At 38.6% G+C, this 24,763-nt stretch overlaps 1 protein-coding gene across 1 annotated transcript in view; it reads left to right on the top strand.

Annotated features, from left to right (window-relative positions):
* dhx38 (DEAH (Asp-Glu-Ala-His) box polypeptide 38) overlaps positions 1–24,763 on the top strand; it is a 142,066-nt gene that overhangs the window by 107,013 nt on the left and 10,290 nt on the right. The window contains exons 25-26 of the mRNA XM_043706699.1: positions 2,913–3,008; positions 4,107–4,228. Of these exons, the coding sequence (XP_043562634.1) occupies positions 2,913–3,008; positions 4,107–4,228 (218 nt within the window). The remainder of the gene's footprint in view (positions 1–2,912; positions 3,009–4,106; positions 4,229–24,763) is intronic.

The raw sequence follows: 24,763 nt of genomic DNA, 5'->3' as shown, positions 1-24,763 counted from the left end.
GCTGATAGGGGAGGGGAGGGAAATATATCCCTGGTGGTGGGGTCCGTTTGGAGGTGGCGGAAATGACGGCGGATGAAATGCTGTATATGGAGGTTGGTGGGGTGGTAGGTGAGGACCAGTGGGGTTCTGTCCTGGTGGCGGTTGGAGGGGCAGAGCTCAAGGTCGGAGGAGCGAGAAGTGGAGGAGATGTGGTGGAGGGCATCATCAATCACGTCTGGGGGGATATTGCGCTTTTTGAAGAAGGAGGCCATCTGGGTTGTTCAGTATTGGAACTGGTCCTCCTGGGAGTAGACGCGGCGGAGATGAAGGAATTGGGAATATGGGATGGCGTTTTTACAGGGTGCAGGGTGGGAGGAGGTGTAATCTAGGTAGCTGTGGAAGTCAGTCGGTTTATAGTAAACGTCCGTGTTGAGTCAGTCGCCCGAGATAGAAATGGAGAGGTCTAGGAAGGGGAGGGAGGAGTCTGAGACGGTCCAGGTAAATTTGAGGTCGGGGTGGAAGGTGTTAGTAAAGTGGATGAACTGTTCAACCTCCTCAGCACCGCCTTCTTGACCTGCAATCTTCTTCCCGACCTCTTCGCCCCCACCCCTTCTCCGGCCTTTCACCCTCACCTTAACCTCCTTCCGCTTATCGTATTCCCAATGCCCCTCCCCCAAGTCCCTCCTCCCTACCTTTTATCTTAGCCTGCTTGGCACACCCTCCTCATTCCTGAAGAACGGCTTATGCCCGAAACGTTGATTCTCCTGCTCCTTTGATGCTGCCTGACCTGCTGCGCTTTTCCAGCAACACATTTTTAAGCTCTGATCTCTAGCATCTGCAGTCCTCACTTTCTCCTCGAGTAAGATTAGAGCCAATCAAGCACAGTAGTGGGAGGTTGTGTGTGGAATCCAAGGAGATAAAGGAAGCGCTAAATGAATATTTTTTGTCAGTATTCATATTGGCAAAAGACAATGTTGTCGAGCAGAATACTGAGATATAGGCAACTAGACTAGACTAGACTGATTGAGGTTCTCAAAGAGGAGGTTTCAGCAATTCTGAAAATAGGTAAGTCCCCTGGACCAGATGGGATTTAATTTAGGATTCTGTGGGAGGCCATGGAGGAGATTGCAGAGCCTTTGGCTTTGATCTTTATGTTGCCATTGCCTACAAGAGTAGTGCCAGAATACTGGAGGCTAGCAAATATTGTCCCCTTGTTCAAGAAGGGGAGTAGAGATAACCCTGATAATTATAGACCAATGAGCCTTACTTCAGTTGCGGGTAAAGTGTTATAAGAGATAGGATATATAATCATGTAGAAAAGAATAAGTTGATTGGGGATAGTCAACACGGTTTTGTGAAGGGTAGGTTGTGCGTTACAATCCCTATTGGGTTCTTTGAGAAGGTAACCAAACAGGTGGATGAGAGTAAAGCAGTTGATGTGGTACATATGGATTTCAGTAAGGCATTTGATAAGGTTCCCCACAGTAAACTATTGCACAAAATATGGAAGCATGGGATTGAGGGTGATTTAGTGGTTTGGATCAGAAATTGGCTAGCTGAAAGAAGACAGAGGATGGTGATTGATGGGAAATGTTCATCCTGGAGTTCAGTTACTGGTGGTGTACTGCAAGGAGCTGTTTTGGGGCCACTGCAGTTTGTCATTTTTATAAATGACCTGGATGAGGGTGAAGAAGAATGGGATAGTAAATTTGCAGATGACAATAAGGTCGGTGGAGCTGTGGACAGTGCTGAAGGATGTTGCAGGTACAGAGGGACACAGATAAACTGCAGAGCTGGGCTGAGTGGTGGCAAATAAAGTTTAATGTGGAAACGTGTGGGGTGATTCACTTTGAAAGCAGCAACAGGAATAAAGAGTACTGGGCTAATTCTAAGATTCTTGGTAGTGTAGATGAGCAGAGAGATCTTGGCGTGCATGTACACAGATCCCTAAAAGTTGCCACCCAGGTTGACTGGGTTTTAAGAAAGCATATGATGTGTTAGCTTTTATTGGTAGAGGGATTGAGTTTCGGAGCCATGAGGTCATGTTGCAGCTGTACAAAACTCTGGTGTGGCTGCACTTGGAGTATTGCGTATAGTTCTGGTCACTGCATTATAGGAAAGGGGCGGCACGGTGGTTCAGTGGTTAGCACTGCTCCCTCTCAGCACCAGGGTCCCAGGTTCAATTCCAGCCTCAGGCGATTGTGTGGATTTTGCATATTCTCCCCATGTCTGCGTGGGTTTCCTCTGAGAGCTCTGGTTTCCTCCCACAATCCAAAGATGTGCAGGATAGGGGAATTGGCCATGCTAAATTGCCCATAGTTTTAGGTGCATTAGTCAGAGGGAAATAGGTCTGGGTGGGTTACTCTTCGGAGGGTCGGTGTGGACTGGTTAGGCCGAAGGGCCTGTTTCCACACTGTTGGGAATCTAATCTAATCTATATAAAAAAAGATGTGGAAGCGTTGGAAAGGGTTCAGAGGAGATTTACTAGGATGTTGCCTGGTATGGAGGGAAGGTCTTACGAGGAAAAGCTGAGGGACTTAATGTTTTCATTAGAGAGAAGAAGGTTGAGAGGTGATTTAATTGAGACATTATATGATAAATGAAGGGTTAGCTAGGGTGGACAGTGAAAGCCTTTTTCCTCAGATGGTGATGACAAACACAAGGGGACATATCTTTAAATTGAGGGGTGATAGATATAGGACAGATGTCAGAGGTAATTTCTTTACTCAGAGAGTAGGGGCATGGAACACCCTGTCTGCAACAGTAGTAAATTTGCTAAATTTAAGGACATTTAAATGGTCATTGGATAAATGTATGGATGCAAATAGAATAGTGTAGGTTAGGTGGGCTTCACATCAGTCTCACAGGTTGGTGCAACATTGAGGGCCAAAGGACCTGTACAGCGCTGTAATGTTCTATGTTCTATTTCTCAGGAGTACATGCAGTGTGTTACTGCAGTGGATGGAGAGTGGCTTGCTGAACTTGGACCAATGTTTTACAGTGTCAAGCAAGCTGGTAAAACTCGACAGGTAAGGTAGTATAACTGCATAATAACTTGACTTTTTCAAAGGTCGGCCTTTACACCAGCATCTACAGTAGTCAAAATAAGAGTGGAGATATTAGGCACAAATGATAATCTTGTGGAGGCAAAGGGCATAGCTGGGATATTAAATGACAAATCTGCACTAGAGTCTGCTGCCAATATATTAGTCAAGTAGGAGCTAGTAAAGATAAAGTCGCCATAGTACTGCCTGACCATGGGGCTGCTCTCTAATGAAAGAGAGATGACTGGTGGTGATTTAATCTTAGGCTCACCACACCTTAGGCGAGGGGAGAGGTTGAGAAGAAGAGTCCTTCATGGGTAACTTCAGTCAGTGCAAAAATTGAACCCATGTGTTGGCATCCTTCTGCATTCCAAACCAGCTGACTGAGCCCTGATAGGTAGTAGTTGTATTGGAAATGAGATGAATTCCTTTTTTTGGTGTTGTATCCATTTGATTTGTATAGGAACCAGTATTCTCTGAATTGTAATGTTCAGGGTAATGGTTTTTTGGTTACTAAGTGGCTACGTTCAAACTTGTATTCAAACAAGGGTGAAGCTTGTTCCAAAATTTTCAATATATTACTTAAATGGTTTAAGGGTCACTGAAGAGCAGTTTGAGCGTGACTGAGATGCAGAAAGACACAGATTCTATGTTAAGCTACATTGCTGCTTGCTTCAACTGCTGAGGAGGCCACTTACTACATTAGTTTTGAATAGATTCTGTGAATGGAGCAAAATGTCTAACTTTGAATAATGGGAAGATTTGCAGCCTTCATATTAAGTTCTCCTCCCTACCATCCACCACCATCTTCAAACCAATATGCCAGAAATAACAAACTTCCTAAAGTGAAATTGAGGAAATCAAAGAACCATACAGTATTGATTCATTATGTCTCCAAAATAAATTGAAAAAATTGTAATCTGCTTCCCGTTCAGTGTACAATTCATGCTGTTGTCAGCAAGCTGTTGAAGTGGGAGATGCTGTATATTTATTCTCCAGAGACCAGTAAAAGATAATACATTGGAGAGCGTTGTAATTCAGTATGCTTCTTGAATTATCATGCAGTTTGATGATTTTCAATAGGAAAATCGTCGTCGTGCCAAAGAAGAATTGTCTTCTATGGAAGAAGAAATGGCTATGGCACAGGAGCAACTACGGGCACGCAAGGAGGAACAAGAGAAAAAGCATATTCTAAATAGTGCAAGGTATGGATCATTTTTGTGGTAATCCCTAAAACATTCTGTTGAATTTGTATCACTTTATATTTTTTAAAATACTGAACATGTCTGTAAGCTTTAAAGGACTAGCCATCCATGAAACATTCATTATATTCTCCATTAAATAATGATGTCACCCAGTAATGTGCACAGCAATGCTGCCTCACTTTATCATAAAATATTTATCAATCTATACCAGAAACATTAAAACAGGATAACTGTGTAATGTTAGTTCAAAATTTGTGCAAGGATTTTTAATGGGGAGAGGTATGATTTTTGTTCGAGTGATCCTCTTTCTCTCTGATCTGTTAGCTTAAAATTGTTGTTATGACTTAAATACTAGATTCATTTGTCAACATTTTCAAAATAGATTTAGAAAAGGATGACAAGAAGAAAAGTCAAAAGACAAGAATTTATATGTGAGCTTCAGAATTTGGATAAGCTTGAGAATTTACTGACTATGAAGAAATGCAATCAGCTATACTGTTAGCACATCTAGTGTAGATTTTCTCGATTTTGATTGTATGCCTTTTGGAATTTTATGTTTTCACTGAATACAGCTGTCTGGGAAAAGAACTGCACTATACAGTCTCTTAGTTTTCAGCTGTATGATCAACAGAGGGCACCACAGTTTCATTAATACTCACATACTTTCGAACTCTCAGACATTTGTGGTTGTAATATTCCAAGGATCAGTAAGAAATCTGCTTTGTGTTGTAATATTTAATTGAATTTACATGGCGCCCTCCAGGTATTCAGTACATCCCTAAATACTTTGTAAAATATAAGAATTTTTTAAAGTGCAGTTTAGTGTAAAAACAAGTCAGCTTATCTAGAAAGAGATCCCATAAGCAGCAAATTAGATAAGATCTAGTAACGATTTTCAAAATCATGAGAATTGTTAATATAGGGAGAAACTGTTCCCACTCTTAAGAAAAACAAGAAAAAGAGGGCATAGATTTAAAGTGATCTACAAAAGAAGGAAGGGTGAAGTGATGAAAACACTGTCACACAGCAAGTAGTTAGGGTATGGAATGTACTGCCAGGAACTGTGATGGACACAGGTTCAATTGAGGCATTCAAGAGGGTGTTGGATAATTATTTGGTTAAAAGTAATGTGCAGATGTATGGGGAAAAAAGTAAGATATTGGCACTAGTTAACAATGTCCATGTATCGAGTTGGTGCAGTCACAGTAGATCGAATGTCATCCTCTTGAGCTTTAAGAATTCAGTGAAGTCTTTGGTATATCTGGTTTTGATGATATTCGTTGAGAGATAAATGTTGAGAAAAAGTCTCTGTCTCTCTCTGACTAGCTTCATGGGATCTTTATTTTAATTGTGTAATCTCATTTGAGAGTTGCCTCAACTGACAACACAGCACAACCTCAGTATTGGACCACAGTTCTGTGACAGAATAGTTGATCAAGTTCTGAAGTGGGATTTGAATCTATACTCTGAAACAAAATTACTAATATTTTCAATTTGAATTTCAAACAAATTGTCTCATAATGCTTCACTACTTCTTGCGTCCTGTTTTTAAACTTTTCATCTGTTTGCTTTAGGAATTTGCAACATTTCACATGACTTGACTAAATTTTTACCTTGGATTCTAAACTTACTATATGTACTACATAAACCTTGATAGTCAGCTTTCTGCAGATTTGTATCTAGTTTCTGCTTCAACTTTAACAATTGTCTTGACTGTTGCACCTATCACTTACCTAAGCCATAAGAACAAACATGGTGTTGGAGGTAGTATGTGGATGTAGGTTTGCTCGCTGAGCTGAAAGGTTCATTTTCAGACGTTTCATCACCCTAGTAGGTAACATCTTCAGTGGGCCTCAGGCAATGCACTGCTGATAAGTCCTGCTTTCTGCATATATGTTTGAGTTTATTTGGGTTGGTGATGTCATTTCCTGTGGTGAAGTCACTTCCTCTTTCTCAGGGGGTGGTAGATAGGGTCCAACTCGATGTGTTTGTTGATAGAGTTCGGGTTGGAATGCCATGTTTCTAGGAATTATTGTGCGTGTCTTTGTTTGGCTTATCCTAGGATAGATGTGTTGTCCCAGTCGAAGTGGTGTCCTTCCTCATCTGTATATAAGGATACTTGTGAGAGAGGGTCATGTCTTTTTGTGTTGATGTTCATGTATCCTAGTGGCTAGTTTTCTGCCTGTTTGTCCAATGTAGTGTTTGTTACAGTTCTTGCGCGGTACTTTGTAAATGACATTAGTTCTGCTCGTTGTCTGTATAGGGTCTTTCAAGTTCATTAGCTGCTGTTTCAGTGTGTTGGTGTGTTTGTGGGCCACCACGATGCCAAGGGATCTGAGTAGTCTGGCAGTCTTTTCCGAGATATCTTTTTATGTAGGGGAGAGTGGCTAGGGTTTCTGGACGTGTTTGTTTGGGTTTTGTTGCTGAGAAATCGGCAGACTGTGTTCATTGGGGACCCATTCTTTTTGAATACACGGTATAGTTGATTTTCCTCTGCTCTGCGTAGTTCCTCTGTGCTGCAGTGTGTGTTGGCTTGTTAAAATATTGTTTTGATGCAACTTCGTTTGTAGATGTTGGGATGATTGCTTCTGTAGTTCAATATTTGGCCCGTATGTGTTGCTTTCCTGTAGATGCTGGTTTGAAGTTCCCCATTGGCTGTTAGCAGAACAGCTTGAGGGGCCATACGGCATAATCCTGTTCCTTTTTGAATGCTCTTATGACTCTAACTAGTTCTTCTTCTGTAAAGGCACTTGGCCTAGTTGCCTAGAGCTATTTGCACATTCTTTGACAAATAGTTTTGAAAGGATAGTGGGATAAGGGGAATTTTAGAATTTTCATAAGAATGTGCAGACTAGATTTCCATGATCTACATTAAAGTGAAGTAAACTAAAGTCACCATGGTCTTACCAGACCATAGAGCTGCTTTCTTACTAGAGTTATTAAGTTTGAGCTGACATCAGGTGAGGGGAGAGATTGAGAAAATCCTTTGATTAACTTCAGCCAATGCAGGAATTGAGCCCATGCTGTGGCGTCACTCTGCATCACAAACCAGTCTTTATTGAAGAAAGGATTTGAGTAGTTTTTCTATAACATCATGGTTGCGTTCTTGTGCAACCCTCCATGATAGAAAAATTGCGCTTTAGAAACAGCGCTTAAAGTGTTGGCGATGTAATCGCAATGCAGCCAACACATACTTTAAAAGTTCACGCTTTAGAAACCTTGTCCCCAATTTGCCAATCACATGACAGCGAATTTATGTTAACAAACGGTGCATTATAGCAGAACAACCTGCACTAGTGTAATGAAATTGTGCTTCAATTGTTAGAAATTCGGTTAGATCACATTTGCAAGTACCATGTGCGGTTCTGGTCTCTTTATCTCGGAAAGATGTTATTGCCATAGAGGGAATACAGTGAGATCTAGACTTGTTCTTGGGATGGTAGAATTGTCCTATGGAGAAGATATTGGTCAAACTGGCCCCATATTCTATGGAGCTTCAAAAAATGAGAGGTGATCTCATTGAATCCTACAAAATATTTCAAGGGGTAGTCAGCGAAAGCAACAGGTGAGATGATCCCCCTGTTAAGGAGTCATAGTTGCTATACCTGAATGTTAGCCTCAGGGACTTGTTGAGAAAGACATCTAGGTGCCTTTTGTATATATACACTTTCCAACCTCTAACCATTTAAGAAATACTCTGCATATCTGTACCTCCTACCAAAGTGGATAACTCTGCATTTTCCTCATGTTCCATGTGTCATATTCCAAACCTCTTGGAACTGCTTTATATCTTCCATGGTTACACACATTCTTGCTTAGCTCTGTATCATCTGTATGTTTGGAAACATTTCATTTGATTTACATCCTGAATAGCTGGGGCCTAAGTGCAGATCCTTGCATTACTCCAATAGTCACAGCCTGCTAATGCAAGAATGCCATGTTTATTCCTACTCGCTATTTTCTGCCTGTTGGCCAATCAGTACACTACTTCCTATCCCATGTGTTTTAATTTTATTAACCAACCATCAAAAGCCATCTAAATGTACATATACATGACACTGCTTTATCAATGTTTTTGGTAACATCTGTAAAAGAAACCTCCTAACAGTTCTTCAAACATGATGTCCCATTTGCAAATCCATGCTGACTATGCCCTATCATATTGTTATTAGCCAAATGTTCATTGATCACATCCTTTAATAAAGTTTCCAATATTTTTACAACCACTCCAGAAGTCTGTAATTCTCTTTTCTTTTGTTCTCTTGCTCCCTTCTTAAATAGTGGGGTAACATTTGCTGTCATGTGACTTCAAACAAGTATCTTGAAAAATGTCCATATTGCTGAGGAGGTGGTGCTGGACAGGTTAAAACACAAAGATGATGAATCCCCAGGACCTGATCAGGTGTACACTAGAATTCTGTAGGAAGTTAGGGAAGTGATTGCTGGGCCAGTTGCTGAGTTATTTGTATCATCAATAGCCATAGGTGAGGTGCTGGAAGACTGGAGGTTGGCTAACGTGTTTACCACTATTTAAGAAAAGGTAAAGAAAAGCCAGGGAACTGTAGACCAGTGAGCCTGACATTGGCGATGGGCAAGTTGTTGGAGGGAATCCTGAGGGGCAGGATTTATATGTATTTGGAAAGGCAAAGACTGATTAAGGATTGTTAACATAGATTTGTGTGTGGGAAATCTTGCAACTTAATTAAGTTTTTGAAGAAGTAACAAATACATTGATGAGGGCAGAATGGTGGACACGATCTTTATGTACTTCAGTGAAGTGTTTGACAAGGTTCTTTGTGGTAGACTGGTTAGCAGGATTAGATCACATGGAATACAGGGAGAACTAGCCATTTGGGTACAGAACTGGCTAGAAGGTAGAAGACAAGGGTGGGGCTGGAGAATTGCTTTTCAGACGGGAGGCCTGTAACCAGAGGTGTGCCACAAGGATCGGTGCTTGATCCACTGCCTTTCATGATTTATACAAATGATTTGGATGTGAACATAGGAGGTATAGTTTGCAGATGACACCATAATTGGAAGGATAACGTACGGCAAAGAAGGCTACCTCAGTGTACAAGGGAATCTTGCTCAGATGGGCCATTTGGGTGAGGAGTGGCAGATGAAGTTTAATTTAGATAAATGTGAGATCCTGTACTTAGAGCAGGACTTATACACTGAATGGTACTTAGGGCAGGACTTATACATTGAATGCTAAGGTCCTGGGGAATGTTGCTGAACAAAGAGACCTTGGAATACTGGTTCATAATTCCTTGAAAGTGGAGTCCCAAGTAGATGGGATAGTGACAAAGGTGTTTGGTATGCTTCCCTTTTTGGTCAGTGCATTGAGTACAAGAGTTGGGAGGTCATGCGGCTGTACAAGATATTGGTTCGGCCACCATTTGGAGTACTACATTCAGTTCTGGTCTCCCTGCTATAGGAAGGATATTGTGAAACATGGAAAGGTTCAGAAAAGATTTATAAGGATGTTGCCAGGGCTGGAGGGTTTGAGCTATAGGGAGAGACTGAATAGGCTAGGGCTGTTTTTTCTGGAGAGTCGGAGGCTGAGGGGTGATCTTACAGAGGTTATAAAATCATGAGAGGCATGGATAGGGTAAATAGACAAGGTCTTTTCCCCAGGGTTGGGGAGTCCAAAGCTAGAGGGCATTGGTTTAAAATGAGAGTGCATGTATGGAATAAGCTGCCAGTGGAAGTGGATGGAGGCTGGTACAATTACAACATTTAAAAGGCATCTGGATGTGTATATAAATAGAAAGGATTGAGAGAGATATGGGCCAAATACTGGCAAACGGGACTAGATTAATTTAAGGTATCTGGTTGGCATGGACGAATTGGACCGAAGGGTCTGTTTCTGTGCTGTATGACTGTCTGAGATGCCAGATAACTTGTGGACTTTGGAAAAGAACAAAACAACAGCCTGAAGGTTACTTGGAGGCTGATTCTTGGCTAAAATAGCTCCTTTAGACACTGCAACCCCAGGAAGAGCTTTATGTTTAAACAGATAGCATAAGTTGGCTATTAATGAGGTGGGCACCTGGGAATTGATTACAATGAAAAGAGACCAAATATTCAAGCAGATGGCTAATGTTGAATGGTACTTGAGACCTTGGAAAAGATGTTCAGTGTCTCAGGCACAGGACCAGAGTTGAGTTTTCTGAGAAGTGTTTAGCTGCTGTGGACACAGCATGAAGATTTGAAAGCTACCTGCCTAATCTCCCTCAGCAATCTTTGGAAGCCCAAAGAGTATGAACCCCAAGTTAGAAATATTACTGACTTTACCTGAGTGAAGCCAAGGTGACCCTTATGAACATTTTCAGAAAATCAAACAAGGAGTCCACATCTGTGCCTATGAAACAATGTATCATGAAAGCCATTTAAGTAATCTAGCCAATTTGATTGCTTTCTTTTATTTATCCCTTAACCGTAGGTGTTTGTTTGTCTGTCTTTTGTGTGAATGTGGGCTGAAAAAAATATTTTGGGTTTTTAGCATAGACATTACCTTGTTTAGTTTTTATCTCCTAAAGTGATGTATTTAATAAATTAAGCCTTTTGATTCAGATACTAAATTGGTGTCTGGAATGAATTATTTGCAAGTCAGGATTGGTTAGTTCAAAGTTTGGCTAGGAACTATTGGAGTAACTATTGGGTGTCTTTAACAGTTTTAATTTTACTGTGTTGTGAATACAGAAGTACCAGAAACGCTGATTTGGTTTCGCTGTCTGTTCTGTATCATAGAAGTATTACATCAAAACAATCTATAGCTGATGTATCCCAGAATATTTGCGACTGTTTTTAATCTTGCCACTGCAAGCACACACAATCCAGGGTGATTTCTTGTGAGAAAGTTGCTGTTTCTGCTGAGCACTTTGATCGTGCAGACAGGAAGTTAATTGCACAAAATTGCGTGCCACTGAACAATGATCAAACCAATGCAGTTCTTTATGGAGGAGAAGATCATTTTAAACGAAGAATGAAAACACTCCCTGAAACACCATAACATTTTACATTAGTTTGATGTTTGCATTCCATATAGTTAAACTGTTAATTGTAATATCTTTCTTTTATCATAGTAATAACTTTGGAAGGATGTGTCAATTTAAATGGCAAATGAAATATAATGTGGAAAAACTTAAGATTATCCACTTTGTTGGAAGAAACGGATGTGCAAAGTATTGCTTGTTGGAAAGTGTCGATGTGCAAAGGAATCTGGGTCCTTGTTGATAAGGCACTGAAGGCTAATATGTAGATGTCGCGCGCTACTAGGAAGGCTAATGAAATGTTAGAATTTGTTGCCAGAGGATTTGAGGTCAGGAGTATTGACGTCTTGCTTCAGTTATAGTAGGCTTGGTAGACCGCACCTGAACTATTCACATTATGCCATACATTTGCCCACTCACTCAACTTGTTCAAATCAAACTGTAGTATCTCTGTGTCTTCCTCACAGTTCACACTCCATCCAAACTGATAGATTTCTAATTAACAATGGCTTTCAGGGTTATGGGTTGAAGAAAATGCATTGAAGTGTTTATGATCATGTTGAATGATAGGGTAGGCTTGATGGGCTAAATGGCTTGCTGCTATGTTCCCAAAGACATTAATTTGCATGGAAAGAATTGGCAGTGAGCTCTTGTTTTCTTCACACACTGGCAACACATGAGTGATGATCATGTTTGGAACTTACTGTCATTGGTGAGATATTCTGTTTATTCTTTAGAAATGAAGGATACCTCAGGTTTTGGTGCAGCTTTTAAATATGTCTTGTGTGCTATGGAAGACTTGCCAGCCATTAAATGATGTTTCATATAAGTGAATTGTCGTCGTCTTTTCTCAGTCTTGGACAAAGAAATATATCCTTGTAGAATTATAATAGTCTTGCTGTTTATTCAGAAAAATAATTCAGACATTGTGTTTATTATATTCATAAAAAAGGGCAGAAAACTTAATTATTGAGGTGAAATTTCCTTTAAACCCGTTACAAATATTCTCAAACTAAGGCACTGCTTTATTTGCAAAATCTTTTCTGTAGGATGTTGCCAGGGTTGGAGGATTTGAGTTATGGGGAGAGGCTGAACAGGCTGGGGCTGTTTTCCCTGGAGCGTCGGAGGCTGAGGGGTGACCTTATAGAGGTTTACAAAACTATGAGGGTCATGGATAGGATAAATCGACAAAGTCTTTTCCCTGGGGCCGGGGAATCCAGAATGAGAGGGCATAGGTTTAGGGTGAGAGGGGAAAGATATAAAAGAGACCTACGGGGCAACTTTTTCACACAGAAGGTGGTATGTGTATGGAATGAGCTGCCAGAGAAAGTGGTGGAGGCTGGTACAATTGCAACATTTAAAAGGCATTTGGATGGGTATATGAATAGAAAGGGTTTGGAGGGATATGGGGTTGGGAGCTGGCAGGTGGGACTAGATTGTGTTGGGATATCTGGTTGGCATGGATGGGTTGGACTGAAGGGTCTGTTTCCATGCTGTAAATCTCTATGACTCTATGACTGTATCTGCAGATCTATAAAATTAATATTCTATTAAGTAAAAATCATGACAAATGGATACAAACTTGATAAGCATTTGACCATGTGGGGCACTCCCCAAATTCCCGTGGATGGAAAAATCTAAAGAATTATTAAGATTGCACTTGATCAATAATTTTATATGTATGCAGATACAGAAAAGATTTTGCAAATATAGCAATGCCTTAGTCTGCTAAAACAGAAACTGTCATTGAAATGTAAACTTAAAAGCAAAAATAGGAATCACAGTAACCAAACTAAAGAAATGGCTAAGTTATTTAAACTGCAGCAGTATATTTTCATCCTTATTTAGAAGTGTTACTTATATTAATGAGCTTGTAATGTTCCATTCAAGAATAGATGCTTGCCAATTATGAATTTGTCATTTTTTGATTTTCTCCCCCTTTTCTTTTCATTTTATTAAATAAACCTTTGTGCGTTATCATTATTTTCCATCAATAAGCAACAAAACTAATTCTCTTTAAAGATCCCTGGTATGTGAATAAGCACATAACCATTGACCCTTCCATTACTTTTTCTCATTTCCTCTGGACCACATCTTCAGCATTGATGGTGCAGCACATTGGAACACTTCGCCATTGTGCTGCCCTGAGAATTTTTTTGTATACTTAATGCATTGCTAATCAAATTGAGGTCATGTAACTCTGCTTTGCAGCCCTTGATCTTTGTAAGGTGTGTGCTTGAATTCAGCACTACTGTTTTTCTATACTTTGGCACTATTGTCTTGCATTGATATGGAATTAAATTAATTTTTTTTAATGAGCATTGAATAGAGACTTAAATGACATTAATCTATCATTAATCTATCCTTGCACTCGAAGCAAAAGAAGCTAAAACGTTGTGTACATTATGCCCTTGTTTTGAAATTAAGGACAGATGATAATCCTTTTTAATGTGCATGTGAACTGGCTGTGACCCTAATATGGCAACTAAATACAGGGATTTGTATAATATATTTTCTGATTAAAAAAGACACTAAATCAATATTAGTAGTTCAGTGTACAGACTAATTAAGCGAATAATTTATCTGCATTTTTAGAACTGTATTTCTGTAAACCAGAATATTTCAGACATTTCAGTACCAACATAAATGTTGATTGGTATTTCTCATTTGGAATAAAGATAATTAAAGTAGTGTTTTCCGTTGTTTCAGTGATCCTATATTCAAATGCAAATGATGTAATTGTCAGGTGAACAGATTGTATATCTCGCGTTTAATGTGACAGTATCCTGATTAATTTAAATTATGCATTCTGTAATATAAATCTAACAATGCAAGTAATTACTTGATCATTACTGAGTTTCAGCATTTTCCACAGTTGATATTGTAAGGAGATTTTATAAATATTCCACACAATTCACAGAGAGCAAATTTGATTGTGTTATATAGTATTTGTTTTCTTGTTTTTTTTTGTTTTGGCAATGGCTTTGTTATCTTTACTCACTACTATAATACTTCCAATGCATTATGGATGAGTTATGTATCTATTACAGCAATGTCCAATCACCTGGATCTGAATTGGAATCTAGCTGAATTTTACTTAGGTGACTGCTTTGAATGAAATGAGTTAGAGCAATGCAAGGCAACTCCCAGTGGGCTCAAATCCAGAACACAAAATTCCCTTCACAATTCACACAAAATTTGTAAGTGCTGTTTGTTATGCAGAATTCTGAATCTCAATGTTTTTGGGAGGAAACAAAGAGCCTAACCTTCATTTTGATATCAGAAATGTGCAGTAGCATGTATGTGGTATGTTTGAAATTTCTTGAAATGAATTTAGTTGTAAGTTACCTTGACCTCACCCTACCCAACCTGTCTTATAACCAGGATTTTTAGATTTTTAAAAGCAGCTTTTTTGAGAGGGGGTGGTAGTAAATCACAGTATTTTTAAGTTCAAAAACACTTAACCAGAATTTTATACTGTTTAATATCCTGATCATTGATTCCTTTAAACTAATAGATGAAATTAATATTTGTATAGACTAATTGGGAGAGACAATCAGGATCAGATTTAGGAAAGGTTGAAGGAGTAATATATTTGATCCTTTTACAAAATATATTGAGACAAATTTATTAGTAAAATTTGGAATTTGATAGATGAAGCTCCTTTTGTGAATACCTCTAAGTATGTTATGGAAATAGCTTAGAGGCTGAGAAATTTCAAATATTTTCTGAACATTGTTTTGTGTAATCATTAGTATTGCATTAGACTTACAGTATGGAAGGCAACCATTTGGCCTGCATCCATTCTGGTTCCCTGTACAGCAATCAACCAATCCCATATCTTCAATAATCGTTCATCCCCTTGGTAATCAAGAATGTGTCTACCACTGTCTTAAAATTATTTCAACATTCTGCCTTTTGAGGAAGGGAATTCCAAAAAGACAAAACCCTCAGAGCAAAAACAATGGGTAACCCCTGATGTTTAAACTTTGACTTAGTTCTAGATTCTCCTATAATCCATTCTGTTAAGTCCATCAGGGTCTTGTATGTTTCAATTAAATCACTTTCGACATTACGACATATACATGACTAGGAAAGGTTGGGCCAAACACAGGCAAACAGGACTAGTTTAGTTTGGGAAATTTTGTTGGCTTGGACGAGTTGGACTGAAGCATCTGTTTCCATGCTGTATGACTCTATGACTGTTCTAAACTCCAGTAAATATTCAGCCTGGAGCCCGGTTACAAGTGGAGTTCCGCAGGGATCAGTTCTGGGTCCTCTGCTGTTTGTAATTTTTATTAATGACTTGGAAGAGGGAGTCAAAGGGTGGGTCAGTAAATTTGCAGACGATACGAAGATTGGTGGAGTTGTGGATAATGAGGAGGGCTGTTGTCAGCTGCAAAGGGACTTAGATATGATGCAGAGCTGGGCTGAGGAGTGGCAGATGGAGTTCAACCCTGTCAAGTGTGAGGTTGTCCATTTTGGAAGGACAAATAAGAATGCGGAATACAGGGATAACGCCTGGAATGGAGAATAGGTCGTATGAGGATAGGTTGAGAATGCTAGGCCTTTTCTCATTGGAATGGTGAAGGGTGAGGGGTGACTTGATAGAGGTTTATAAGATCATCGGGGAATAGATAGAGTAGACAGTCAGAGACTTTTTCCCCGGGTACAACAGAGGGTTACAAGGGGACATAAATTTAAGGTGAAGGGTGGACGGTATGGGGGGGTGTCAAGGGTAGGGGCATAGAATGCGCTGCCTGTGGGAGTGGCAGAGTCAGAATCATTGGTGACCTTTAAGCGGCAATTGGATAGGTACATGGATAGATGCTTAAGCTAGGACAAATGTTCGGCTCAACATCGTGGGCCGAAGGGCCTGTTCTGTGCTGTATTGTTCTATGTTCTATATGCAAGGACACCCAGATCTCTGCATTTGAGCTATGCAAGTTCTCACCATTTAGATAATTCTTATTTATTCTTTCTGCCAAAATGGATCATTTCACATTTTCTCACAATGTATGCCATGTGCCAGATCTTTTGTCACTCCACCTATCCATACACCTTTGCAGGCTTCCTTAATCCTCTTCACAACTCGCTTTCCTAGCAATCTTTGTGTCCTCAGCAAATTCAGCTACCATACATTTGGTCTCTTTGTCCACATCATTTGAATAAGTTGAAAAGGGTTTCTTCAAGTACTTATCCAGTTTCATTTTTGGAATCATTGGTCATGTCTGTGTCCATCCTTCCTCTTAACTGTCACGACCACCTACGCCCCCAATTAATTCTCTGGATCTTGGTGTCGCTGGCTGGGCTGGCATTTCTTAACTTGTCCCCAGTTGTTAAGAGTCAATCACATTGCTATGGGTCTGGAGTCACATATAGGCCAGACCAGGTAAGGATGGCAGTTCTTGCTTTAAAGGACATTTAGTGAACCACCAGATTTTGCAACGGTAATCATTACACTCTTAATTCCAGATTATTATTGAATTCAAATTCCACCATCTGCTGTGGCGACATGGCACCCATGATGTGTCCCCAGAATATTAACAGGGTCTCTGGATTAAGGGTCTCCTGATGAAGACCTTATGCTCAAAACATCGATTTTCCTGCTCCTCAGACACTGCCTGACCGGCTGTGCTTTTCCAACACCACACCCTTCGTCTCTGGATTAATAGTCTAACGATAATATCACCAGGCCATTACCTCCTCAGGATCTTAAATCTATTGTTCCTTAATCTTCATATCATCAACTAAAGGCTTTTCATTCAAAGAATAGCTTTTCTTGGTTATCTTATTTAATCCTGTCAAAAATAAAACAAAGGACTGCAAATGCTGAAGATCTGAGACAAAATCAGAAGTTGCTGGAAAAACTCAGAAGGGTCTGACGAAGAATCACTGGACTTGAACATGTTAACTCTGCTTTCTCTCCACAGATGCTGCCAGAGCACTTGATAAGCTTAAACACATCTATTCAATTTCCCTTTTAATCTCTTTTATTCAAATCTAATCTTGTAGCTAAAATCCCTTATCCCTGGAAACGATCTGGTAAATCTCCCCATTCTCTCAAGAATGGTCACAATCTTTGTAAATTGTAGTGACTAGAATTAGATGCCATTCTCTGGTTGTGGCCTCACCAGAACTTTATGAAGGTTCAGCATAACCTCCCTGCTTTTATTTATAAAATTCAAGATCCAACGTGCTCTACTAATTAGTCTCTCAATATGTTGTCACCTTCAAAGATGCATGCATGTAAGCACCCATTTCCTTCTGCCCTTCCTTCACTCTTTAGAACGGAACCATTGAGTCTGTATTGATTATCACTTTTTCTTCTGCCAAAAAGACATTACCATACTCTTCTCTGTACAACATTTCAACTGCCAGTTGTTTTACCGGTCTGCTAACTCCTGTGTTTCTTTAATGTAAATAAAATGTATGTTCCTGGCATTGATCCTTGGAACACATAATGTTTATCATTTTGTAGATGAAAGTCAACAATTTACAATGACTCACTGTTTTCTGCCCTGAACGATTTTTATCACTGACACTGACCCCTGCTATTCCATAAGCCTTAACTTTTTTTAAACTCAGCTTTTTTTGGAGAAAATGCTTTCTTAAAATCCGTGTACATCCATTGCAGTCTGTTCATCAACCTCCTGTTACTTCATCAAACAGTTTCAGTTAGATTATTTGAGTATGATCTACTTTTTACAAATCCATGCTGTCGGCCCTTATTCAACTCCATCCTCTCCAAGTGCCTGTTGATTTATTGTTTTTGCCATGATTATTTTTGTAAAACCTTATGATTTTACCAAATCATGATCTTAAACTGACTGTAGTTCATGCTTTCCAAAACCCCTTTGGCCTTTATCCCCATTTTAAGCCTTCACACTTAGTACCATCCCAGAGTGAAAATTGGACAATGGAGCGGGGGCAGAGGGACAGTTGTTGAGGTGAAAGTGAGGACTGCAGATGCTAGCGATTAGAGTCGAGAGTGTGGTGCTGGAAAAGCACAGCAGGTTAGACAGCAACCGAGGAGCAGGAGAATCAATGTTTCAGGCAAAAGCCTTTCATCAGGAATCTGTTGTTGAGGCCAGATGTTCAACCATGGAGTTACGGGCACATTTCACCTGTTGTTGAAAGATTCAGAATCTATTGTTGTCAGTGATTGGTCTCAGTGCTGATTACATTAGATAATGTCCAAAATTTTAAAAAACATACATTTTTAAATTGTCCTGCAGCTGATTGTAAGACTGATGGTTGAGTCAGATTTAAAAGAATGTGTTTTAGTGCAAGTTAAATTGGTTCGAATTTTTCTGAATACTTAAAATATCAACATTACACTAAGATTCTCTGAGGCTTTGTTTCAGAGCTGCCATTGCTGGTGACCTCAGCTGCCCATGTTGTAACCCACAGTTTGGAAGCTCCAAATAACCAAGTTCTTGCACCCATTTTCTCTTGCTTATCAAATCATTGTTTATGTTTAGGAAAATTTTAAAAAATAAAATCTGAAATCGCAGTTCTTTTTAAAGTTAAGAGGATTGAACTCAAGACTGATCTAGGTTTCAATAAAATTTCATTCACTGTAATATTAATATTCTACAAATCTGGAAAACTCAGAACCAATAAATTTTGCGAAAAACATATTCTTTTGTATTCAAAAATTTGTTTTTGTGCTTTTCCTTCCTTCTTTGACTCCTGTTTACAAGTATGAACAATTTTAATAGTTGTGAGATGCTTAAATTGTAGAATTGAGTTACATGGAAGACAAAAAAAATTTGTTAAATCATGAGGGTATCATGCATTTTTCCATTCTGTGGCTATCAGTAGTATAGAATAATGCATTGTTTTCTCTCCATGTGAGTGAGATAGTGTTGCCTATATAAAGTCTAAGATAGATCCAAATAGAATATTGCACCTGATGCTGGTCACCACAGTTTAAGAATGTTTGAATGTCCTTGAACGTGAAAAGGAAATTCACCAGAATGATTTCAGGGACGACATGGTGGACGTTTAGTAATAATTTAGGTTGGAAAGGGTGCAAGGAGATTGAGGTAAGATTTCACAGAGATATAAAAGATTATGACAGGCTTGTATCTCATAGACAAAGAAAAACTATTCCCACTGGCTGATTATACAAGGAATAAGGGGTACTTTTAAAACTTTACCCATTCGTGAAGAAAGTTTATACCCGAAATGTTGACTTCTCCACCTCCTGGTGCTGCCTGTTTTCCTGCGTTCTTCCAGCTTCCTGCTTGTCTATATTTAAGACTTTTGCAAGAAACACGGACAATGTGAGGAAGGAACTTTTTATGCAGAATCTCAATATCTCAATGCTGCCATGATAGTTGATGTAGAAACAGTTAATAATTTCACAAGGAAATTAGATAGTCACTTGAAAGAAATAAGCCTGCAGGGCCGTGGGAGTAGAGTGAGTGAGTGGGACTGACTGAATTGCTCTGTGGGGCATGAGTTCAGTGGCTTCATCTACACCTTCTGTTACACTAAGATTGATTATAATTGATGCTTAAGTATCTAGAAGAAGAAATTTAGTTGTTGTTACCAATTTAGATATGAGAAAATTGAGGCAAAATTAAAATTGTTGATTTTTTTCAAGAAATATTTATTAATGCTTTGATTCAATCTTATGTTATACTTATCTGTTCTGAGCATCTCAGTCATGACCATTATGGAAAACATTAATTCAGAATACAAGATGTAAAACAAAATATAATTACTTATGTATGTAGAGTTGATATTTGAAGTTTGGTTTTGACACAGTTTAATATATTTACATAACATTAATCTCTATATTTTTTCTTTAATGTCATTCTTTAAGGATTGTGATTACACTTTGTGTCGTCCTTGAGACAGAGCTGCTGTTAATTTGCAGACCTGAAAAACATCAGGGATTTGAGAACATTTTTCATGTAATATTGTGCCTCGGCTGTCTTCGGTTATCAGGCAGCCATCAGTAGTTGCTGTCTCTGATATAACTCAGAGCAAGCAGCGGCCTTTCAGATTTACAAAATTGAATAGAAACAATAACCATCTAGCACGTAGATTGCTGGGGGATTTGTCTGGCTTTTTCCAGGAGAAGACAATTGTTCCAGTGACTTTCATCTTGGCTCTGACAGATTTTTTAATTCAATCCCTCTCCCCTCTCTCCCCTCTCTTTCTCCAGTGAATGAAATAATACTCTGCCATTTCTGGGCTAGAGAGATAAGGGCAATATTCTCTGTTCCTGTAGTCACCAAATATGGAATATAAAACACTGCAGTCCTTTTTTGAACTAGTTTTCAGTGAAAGAACTGGCAAGGTCACCTGTAGGGGTCACTGATGTGATATCAAATTATGATAGATTAAAAATGTGCAGACTGTGCATGTGAACAGTAAAACTGAGTCACTGCTAAATTTATTCATTTGTTAACATTCACCAACAGAAAATTCTCACAAACGATATGTGTTCTGCAGAAATATTTCACCTCTATGTTTGAAATGAATGCTAGACTTATAATAAGGGACTATCGGAGATACTAAAATGGAAAATCAAACAAAATGCATTTGTAGGACATTATACAAGTGCTGACAAAATGTGATTTGCAATGGTAGTAAACTGTAAGACAAATTTTCCAAGTCGTCGGTTAATAAAAGTAAGCAATTGAAAATTAGATAGGAATCTGTTTCAGTTTTTCCACTTTTCATTCACTTAGCTGTAATACAGAAAATACAGCAGTGGCTGATAATTTATGAGGGATCTGGAGTTTTCTTGTTCAAGATGTTAAAAGAGATTACATTGTTTAGTTGCATGTCTTTTTTATGATTTGTGACTGACATTCAGCTCAGAGAAAAGCAAGGCTTTTGTTGTCTTCTTTGTGAGAATTTAATTTTAAAAGAGCATAATTTAATTTGGACCTATCTTAGGCTTTTCAAAACAGGCATTGCTATTTTTCATGCTACTTTTTGTTTTGCTTCCTTACTTTCATTTAAAATTACTTCCTGGTTTCTATTGCAGGATAATATAAAGAAATTTGAACATGCTGTGTATGTGTCTATTATGAATAAAGTGGATGTTGGATTTTATGGTGAAGAGCATTTAGAGAGGTACTTTTTGTAGATTAGTGGAACACTGATTTTTCTTAATATGGAAAATATTGTGATGCAAAAGAATGACAAATGTTCCTTTCCATCCATGAGTTACATAATTAACAAGAGGGTAAATCCTGTTTGATGGTAAATTCCACCTGCAATCCATTTCCTATTTTCAGGATTTTGTGAGGAATTATGATACACTTTGTTTTTGCTATCAGCATTACAACCAACCAAATCATCTTCTCTGAAGAAGGGTCAGTGGACCTGAAATATTAATTCTGCTTTTTCTGCGCAGGTGCTGCCAGACCTGAGTTTTTCCAGCAATTTGTGTTTTTGTTTCCGCTTTGAGTTGGGTAATCACTTTGTTTTTATGATTGCACAGAAGTTTCCAATACCTGACCTAAAAGTGCAGTGCTGTAATAGTTACATAAAACATGATGTAATGTTTTCTACAGTTAATGGAATTTATGAATATCTATCTATCTCTTGTTTCATTTACCTGTACTTGACAATATAACCTTTGGTGAGATGTCTTTTCACATTTTCAATGTTCTTTTTACTTATGGACTTGTAAGCATCAAATCTACCATCCTAGGTAGGATTATTAAGAATATTACTATTTCCAATTCCCATTTCTAAAATTTCTGTTTTTCTTCTGTTCTTCGTGAATCAAATACTTGTCCAGTTTCAGTGGTAGTGGCAGTAATTTGATTGGTCAGCTAAATGACTGTGTTTCACATGGGAGCTCAATATCTGGATTGACCAGTAGAATTATAAAAGTGAATTTGGTCCTGTTATTGCTTAACATCTACATCCATACATTTGTATGAGAGAAGAAGGTGGAGTGTTGCTCAGATGAAACCAGGAATAAAATCATAGGCTTTTTTTTGTCCATCTCCTTCCTACTTTAACATAGGGTGGTAGAAGTCAATTGTCCCCACTGTCAGCCTTGCTGAAATTAGTTAACTTATCATGGAGTGGGGATTGTACCGTGGTACATTCTGGTCATCACAGCTATATACCATTACACATGGTGAATTTACATGTTAAGCGTCCAGAACAGAGATGACTTTTTGTAATCCATAATCTTTCCCTTCAGGATGAGATTCTAAATTTTGGCCATTTCTTTTTCTAGTTACTGAAACTTGACTTGCCCTAAATTTAACTGGTGATAATGCAAGTAACACGCTGATGGAATGATAACATCAACAACAAAGAAATACTCAATAATTGTGATTTGTTCAATGTTGTTTTGTCATTGGTACTAAATAAGTGAATTCTAGTTAACAGGTCAGAATCATTTCATTAAACAATTTCCACTTACACTTTAGACAGCAATTTGTAGCTATTATTTCAGTTATTGTGCCATTTGCAGAAAACACCTAGCAACTTTGACAAAGTGAGGCTCAAATCTAGATAAAATCGTATTCTGGTAAGATAAATTGGGTCAATAGTTAGTACAGTAAAAATATACTGATTGCAATATCTTTATACTCAATATTAACAGCAGAAATATTAACATTTAAAGTTATAACCAATTATAAAAAATGATTGAATACACTCATTTCTAATTGCAACAATAGAGTGGTTTATCAGTCACACATTATTAACATTCCTGTATTCTTACTACAATGTAATAACTTGAAAACTGTGGAATTCAAATATTGTGAAACATGATGCTAATAAGCTTTATAAAATTCACTTAATAGCCTTATTTGGATAGATTAATATTCTTTTCCCTGTATAAACTATCTACCTCCAGCATTCACTGATGAAATGTGTGTTGACTCTTCCATCTGCTTCAGTCCAGTATTGAGCTTGAGATGTCTGAGCCCATTCTATTGGATGAGTTCACAATAGAAAACAGTCATTGTTTATCTCTACATTAGGTATTTTACTCCAGTGCAGCTGTAGCTTATTTACAATTACTTTGTCATGGCAGAATGAATATTGCATATTTCTTTGCATATGGCACTTGTCTCAGTGAATCTGGGAGTGCTTTACGGTGACACTAGATTAAACCTTGGCATCGGAATGTACACTTTATTCTTTTTTAAATTGACGAATGTCTAAATAAGAAATACACATGATACGTTTTGCAGGTCTGGATTATGGGGTTCACCTTGTCTTTTCTCAACCAACCTCTATATTCGATAGATCATCCTTCATTATTTCCATTATCTCCATCATAATTCCACTAACAAAATCTGTCTTTCCTTGCAATCTGATGGCATTCTGAAGGAGGAACTTTCCTCCAAAACCTCGTTCTCTCCTTAATGACCACTCAACAACCCCTCCTTTCTCCCCATCTAAGACTCCAAAAACTCGTCCAAGTGAAACATAGATTCACTTATACTTTCAATTTAGTATATACTGTATTCACTGCTGATTACATGGTCCCTTCAACAATAAGTGGTCATTTTGCAAAACACCTATATTCAGAGCTCAATTATAACATTGACCTTCCTGCCAATTTTTAACTTAAATTTCTACCTTGCTGTCACTCTGGTCTTTCTATCCATGGCCTACTACTGTGTTCAGATAAAGCCAGACACAAGCTTGAGGGGCATCACCTTATCTTTCAACTTTGGCACTCTGTAGCCTTCTTAACTCAACAATGAGTTCAATAATTTGATATCATAACTTGGGCCTCCATCTTATTCTACTATTTTTCTCCTGGGGCTTAGTCTTGTTTCGTTTTCTCTCTATCTATTCATATTGCAATGGCTGCTATGTACAATTTGTACTTCACCTGGACACCTTTTTTTTTCCTTTATTATACCCATTAACACTTTTTTGGGCTTTTGCATGATTAAACATTTTTTTATTTAAACTGTACTGCCCTTCACCCTATCACTGCCCTTACCTTTCAGGTCATCTTGATCAGAAATGTTAACTGTGTTTATTTCCACAAATGCAGCCTCACTTGCTGAGTGTTTACAGTCTATTTTAAAATATCAAAAGTCACAGATTTTCTGCAACAGAGAGAGAAAAATGTCAATGCTTGTCCACAATCTACACTAGGTCTAACAAACGATCACTGACCTCTGTCTCTTTCTGCATGGATGACAGTAGATCTGCTGATCATTTCCAACATTTTCCATTTCTATTGCAAAATAACCACTTTTGGCAATCAGACTTCTTTTAAGCCTCCAATTCTCCGTCAGCAGGAAACCCACCTGGAATTGCCTGAGATCTAATTTAGGAGAAAGTGAGGACTGCAGATGCTGGAGATCAGAGCTGAAAATGTGTTGCTGGAAAAGCGCAGCAGGTCAGGCAGCATCCAGGGAACAGGAGAATCGACGTTTCGGGCATAAGCCCTTCTTCAGGAATGAGGAAAGTTTGTCCAGCAGGCTAAGATAAAAGGTAGGGAGGAGGGACTTGGGGGAGGGGCATTGGAAATGCGATAGGTGGAAGGAAGTCAAGGTGAGGGTGATAGGCCGGAGTGGGG

Source organism: Chiloscyllium plagiosum, chromosome 17, assembly GCF_004010195.1.
Source record: "Chiloscyllium plagiosum isolate BGI_BamShark_2017 chromosome 17, ASM401019v2, whole genome shotgun sequence".
Classification (NCBI taxonomy): domain Eukaryota; kingdom Metazoa; phylum Chordata; class Chondrichthyes; order Orectolobiformes; family Hemiscylliidae; genus Chiloscyllium; species Chiloscyllium plagiosum.
This window is presented reverse-complemented; position numbering and strand designations above follow the sequence as displayed.